The sequence below is a fragment of the Onychostoma macrolepis genome, chromosome 06 (genome assembly GCF_012432095.1).
Source record: "Onychostoma macrolepis isolate SWU-2019 chromosome 06, ASM1243209v1, whole genome shotgun sequence".
In the NCBI taxonomy this organism is placed as follows: domain Eukaryota; kingdom Metazoa; phylum Chordata; class Actinopteri; order Cypriniformes; family Cyprinidae; genus Onychostoma; species Onychostoma macrolepis.
The window spans coordinates 7,549,999-7,555,941 of NC_081160.1; the positions used below are offsets into that span (position 1 = coordinate 7,549,999).

Genomic DNA, 5,943 nt, shown 5'->3' on the forward strand with positions numbered 1-5,943 from the left:
AAAAAAACAAAAACAAAAACAAAAACACATCAATCATGGAAGATGTGTTGGTTTAAAAAAATATCCAGGCTGGACTTCAAATAAATATCCCTAAACAACAGTTATCTGCGATTGATTGGTTTAGCCTCGTTTACAGGATGTGTAGTTGAGAACCGATCTACAGGGGCGCAGGTCTCTGATGGTCACTGTAGACGTGGATTGTTAGCTACTAGTTCAGTGAACAGTTTAATTACATTTATGACGATCCTCAAACATTTCTGAAAAGCAAATATGCTGGATTTTGCTATATTTGCAGTGACATTTGTCATTATCCTGATCGGTGCCGTCCTGTATTTGTACCCGGTGAAAAATATAAATATTATCTTCACTTTTTTGTAGTTGTTGTGATCATGTTTTATATGAAATATATGTTTGAATCGCTATTAAATATGTTTGGTTTAAATTCTGACCTGCTGCGTTTAGAAGGTCATCACTGGACTGCTCTTGAGTTTACTTATTTTTGTCTTGATAGAATGTTGGATATATGTAAAAGAAGTCAGCCATTAAAACTGCTATAATTTGCTGTCAAGGGACTTTAATATTTAAAGTATGTGTATTTTAACCTGACGTTTTCTTATTTTAATGTCAGTCATCTAGAAGTGCCTCTGGTGTGCCTGGACTAAACCCCACAGAAGAGAAGTAAGTTAAGAGTTTGAGCTACTGTCCTCTCTTTATTTCCTTTCGACCTTTAGTCAGTTTCTCCAACAAATGTCTTTCTTTACTTTTCCAGAGATGGCAATCTGCCAGATATAGTGAACAAAGGAAGCCTGCATGAGTTCCTGGTGGGTCTTCATGATGAGTTTGGGTCTGTGGCATCTTTCTGGTTCGGTCGGAGACCAGTGGTCAGCCTTGGTGCTGTGGACCAACTACGACAACACATCAACCCCAACTGGACGAGTGAGTGGCCTGCACCAAGTGTTTTGAAAAAGCTCCTCTTAATAAACTAAATGTTAATATTTTGTCACAAAATGATCCTTCAGAAGTCATTGTAATATGTTTATTTGGTGCTCAAGAACATTTCTTAAGATTTCAATGTTAAAGACAGTTGTTAAGTGCTGTTTAATGTTTTTGTGGAGACAGAAATTCAAATTAACATTATAAACGTCATTACCTTGACTGAAAATTGCTAAAAACTATTATGCATGCTTTTTCTAACAAGTATATTTGTACTCTTTCCTCAGCGGATTCCTTTGAGACAATGCTCAAGTCGTTGCTAGGTTATCAGTCAGGTTCAGGAGTGGGAGTGACGGAGTCCATGATAAGAAAAAAAGTGTATGAGGGAGCTATCAATAAAACCCTGGAGAACAACTTCCCTCTATTGCTTCAGGTCTGTTCACGAGTGTTTATATATATATCCCTCGTTCAGGATTTCACCATTTGGACCGACAACAGTTGTTCTCTTCATTGCATAAAATTGCATGACCCATTGATATCTGCCTTAAACTAAAGTTCTTGTATTCTTTTTGATATTAAACCATAGGTGATTTGTTTTTGTTTGTATAATAAACAATACTGAATATAATGAACAGTCCCTATTTTTAAACATGTTATCCCTCCCTTACTACTCTCCCTTTTTTTTAGCTGGTGGAGGAGCTGGTTGATAAGTGGGCATCTTATCCTAAATCACAGCACACGCCTCTTTGTGCTCATCTGCTTGGATTGGCTATGAAGGCTGTCACTCAGCTCGCCATGGGGAGTCGCTTTCAGGATGAAGCTGAGGTCATCCGGTTCCGTAAGAACCATGAAGCGGTGAGCATTCCTAACTAGGTATATTTAGTGTCATGCTTATGAAAATTATTATTTATATGTAAATGCATATATACCTGGATTTGAATAGATCTGGTCGGAGATCGGTAAAGGTTATCTGGATGGATCCCTGGAGAAGAGTTCCAGCAGAAAGACCCATTATGAGAGCGGTAAGAAGGCAGCTGAGCAGCGTTTGAAAGTTTTGACCTCATTGTTCAATGTCAATTGATCATATGCTTTTGTTATTTTCAGCTCTGGCTGAGATGGAGTCAGTGCTGAAGTCTGTGGCAAAGCAGAGGAGTGGACAAGGATCCAGTCAGTCATCTTTCGTTAACTATTTACTACAGGCCAATCTGACAGAGCGACAGGTAACATCATCTCAACACAGAAGGATTCATTTTCAAATTGAGATACTGACTAAAATGTATGCATAAGTTATAAACAAACAATTATTAAATACTAAATGCTGCTTTTTTTGTCCTCAGGTGATGGAAGATGGTATGGTTTTTACTCTAGCTGGCTGTGTGATCACTGCTAACTGTAAGTTTCACTTTCTCCTTTTTTAGTTGATTGGTGTTGCTTCAGTGTTATTTTAGTATTGTATAGTAGTATAGTTTTTATTGACATTTTAACATTTACATTTTATTTTTATATTTATAATTTAGTTTTAGTATAATATTTAGTAATTTATGTGTTTTTGTTATTTTTATTAGTTTTGTTTATTACTATTTATTTTTTTAACTGTTTTTATTAAACTTGTTATAGATATAACAATATACACACAGAATTTGCTTGAAACAATATATAAATATAAATATATAAATAAAAAAAAGAATAAGTAAATAAATAAGTAATGGTTAGGTAACCATACAGAATGTAACAAGCAATGGCAAAATAAATATTTAAATATTTAAGGCCCCTGACAACATTTCAAAGACCAAGCAAATATGTTTCGATTAGTGCCCAAGTCTGTTTTGTTTATTACTATTTAGGTGTAATTTATTTATTAATGTTTTTTCAGTTATTAACTTTAGAGCTTCAACTTTTCTAAACTTTTCTAAATTTAATTTAATTTATGTATTTAATATAATATTTATATTTGATTTTATTTAAGATTCAATTAACAAAAAAAAATGTTTTAATAGTTTTAGCTAATGATAATAACACTGTGTAGCTTTTGTTTTACCTTCATGTCTGTATTTCTGTTATTCTTATACATAAAATTTATGCCTGTTCTCGTCTGTATTATTTCCCAGTGTGCATCTGGGCAGTTCACTTCCTATCAGTCTCAGAAGCAGTGCAGGAACGGCTCTATCATGAGCTTGTTGAAGTGCTTGGAGAGGAGCCTGTTACCTTGGAGAAGATTCCACAACTTAGGTGAGCAACAGTCATAGCTTCTGATATGATTCTGATAATATTATCCATATGGTATTCACATTTATTGATTTACAAGATGCTAAATCAAGCGACCCCTATGTGAAAAAGGTTTAACCATGAAGAAATGAATAGTACTTCTAGTATAGTAGTAACATTTTAAAGCTGTGTAACAAAAAAGAGCTGTTTTTATCCAGAGATATGGTATTTACAATATGGTCGTTTTTTATTTGTATATGCTCCTGGGTTTTTCTTTTCTCTGTATATTCTGGCCACCAGAGGGCATATGTGTGGCAATTCTGTGATTTCAATATAATACCTTGAGTTAAACTTTATTCCACATGGCCATCACTTTGTCTGGAAATCATCATTCCTGTTCACGTTTTCCCCCAGATACTGTCAGCAGGTGCTGAATGAAACTGTCCGCACAGCCAAACTGACGCCCATGGCTGCCAGATTACAGGAGGTGGAGGGGAAGGTGGACCAACATGTCATTCCCAAAGAAGTAAGAACTAATCTTTTTCATTACTAGGCCCACACAAAGACTTAAAAAGCTTTGAAGGTTTCATTCAGTCATTCACAGACATCTACAATATCCTTAGCCACTTGCATGTTTTTTTTTTTTGCAAATTATGCTTTCATATACTTCTAATTATATCTAGTCTAGTCAGTATGGAGAGTGCTGTGACTTGCCTATAATGTTAAAAATAATACTGGTTATATGTTTGTAGACATTGGTTATCTATGCCCTGGGTGTCGTCCTTCAAGATGCAGATACTTGGTCGCTTCCATACAGGTGTGTTTGTGCATGTTCATTTTATGTAAATGTTATGTAAAGGTTGTGTAAGGTTCATGGTTTGCTGGTATTCTGATTGGTTTGTCTTCTTTGACAGATTTAATCCTGACAGATTTGCTGATGAGTCAGTAATGAAGAGCTTCTCTCTGCTTGGGTTTTCAGGGAGCCAGGCCTGCCCTGAGCTAAGGTACAAGGATAGAAATTCAGATATTATCTTTAATAAATAACCATAACAAAGTTTATCATGTACTCATTCTCGTGTCCTTCCAAGCCTGTATGAATTTCTTTTTTTCTGTGGAACACAAAAGGAGATGTTTAGCAGAATGTTCATGCTGCTTTACTTCATACAGCAAAAGTGAATGGGAACGGGGTCCGTCAGGCTCCAAAATTTGAGTGAACCACCTTAGCTTTTAATATTATCGTGGACGATGAGGGTCGTGGAATTAAAAAAAAGGTTGAGCATATGAACTACTTTTATGGGGCTTTTTGAGAGAAAGTGTAACATGCATTATGGCAAAATAAGTCTTGCTTTGTAAATAATGATAGAAACCGCTAACCTTAGAAAGATGCAACATTTATGGGACAGTTAATGTCAGATTTTTCTCCGTTTAAGTAGATGGGAGTTGGCCTTCGATGCCCAAAATAACTGGCTGGAGGTGTTGCAAATATGTCTGCCGAGTGACCTTTCTTTTCATTGTTAGGGACTTTGTCGATATTTATAGACCCTTGTGTAGGTGAAGATATTTCTGGTGTAATGAGAAAGCTGCTTGTTTTCAAACTCATAATTTACACAAACTAGTATTGCCTATATATTAAAATAATGAAATAATTCTAAATAATTACAATTAAAATGATTAAATTCCATGATTCTAGATGTTGAAAAACTCAATGTTTTCTAAGGTTCACACTCTTAATGAGCAATTAATTTACATGACTTTTTCAATCGTTTGTGATTATGAAAAGTTTAATTACTTTTAATCAATTATTATACATAAATGTATAATCAGTATAGAAATTTCAATAATTTAAGATTTATTTTAATTTTCACTTTACATTATCCAGGTTTTCCAAGACCATGGAAACCTAAAAAGGATAGTTGATAAGGGAATGAATTAAAATAAGAAATATTAGCTTTATTTCCTATCTCTGTTATTGCTTATTTTACAGATTGTGTTTGTCTTAATTGAAATCATTGTTTGCCGCCATACAGCCCCTTTGAAGTATGCTGAGGCCCCCTAGTGGACTGTGGCCCCTGGTTGAGAACCACTACTATAAACATATAGGAATACCTTTTTTACTATTACTGTTTTGTCAAATAAAAAGATTTTATATAGTAAATAATGACTAGAGTTTTCATTATTGGGTAAACTATTCTTTTAAGAAACATTTAATGTCACATAATTTCACAAATCTTCTCGCTCCATCCTTCTCTTCCTCTCTTTAGATTTGCATATACTGTGGCCGCAGTGCTGCTCAGCACGCTGGTGCGCAGGTTGAGACTGCACAAAGTGGAAGGGCAGGTGGTTGAGGCCAGGTATGAGCTGGTGACCACACCCAAAGATGACACCTGGATCACAGTCAGCAAGAGGAACTGAAGCACTCATAGCTCATGTCCCTGAATTAGCCTCTTGGGAAATTAAGCATGGTCATTGGCTCAATATTGTGTGGGGCAGCAATTGATAAGATAAAAGAAATGTCATTTAGAAATGCTTCAGGTTATTAAAACTATATGTCATTGTTTTTAGACCTTCATTCCCTTTGAATATCACAGACATTCCATAAACAATAATTAATGTTGAATCGCAATCTTTTAACTGCAATCTTATTATACTAATAAAAGAGTGTGATGAAGAAGTGTGCATCTATCTATCTATCTATCCATCCATCCATCTTGGCCAAATAATGAAACCATTCTGTTGTATAGAGCATTATAGGGATACTGAAAAGAGGACAGAAAGAGTGACAAATAGAAACATATAGGGGAGGAG

The 5,943-nt window shown here is 35.1% G+C and overlaps 1 protein-coding gene across 1 annotated transcript; it reads left to right on the forward strand.

Moving 5' to 3' along the window:
- The first annotated feature begins 98 nt into the window (after nt 1–98).
- Nucleotides 99–5,746, forward strand: LOC131542263 (cytochrome P450 20A1). The gene is made up of 13 exons (XM_058778773.1): nt 99–342; nt 629–678; nt 770–936; nt 1,221–1,366; nt 1,621–1,788; nt 1,877–1,955; nt 2,038–2,153; nt 2,271–2,325; nt 3,042–3,162; nt 3,553–3,664; nt 3,891–3,955; nt 4,053–4,142; nt 5,400–5,746. The coding sequence occupies exons 1-13, from the start codon at nt 271–273 to the stop codon at nt 5,548–5,550; spliced, it is 1,392 nt and encodes a 463-aa protein (XP_058634756.1). The 5' UTR covers nt 99–270; the 3' UTR covers nt 5,551–5,746.
- Nucleotides 5,747–5,943: the final 197 nt, after the last annotated feature.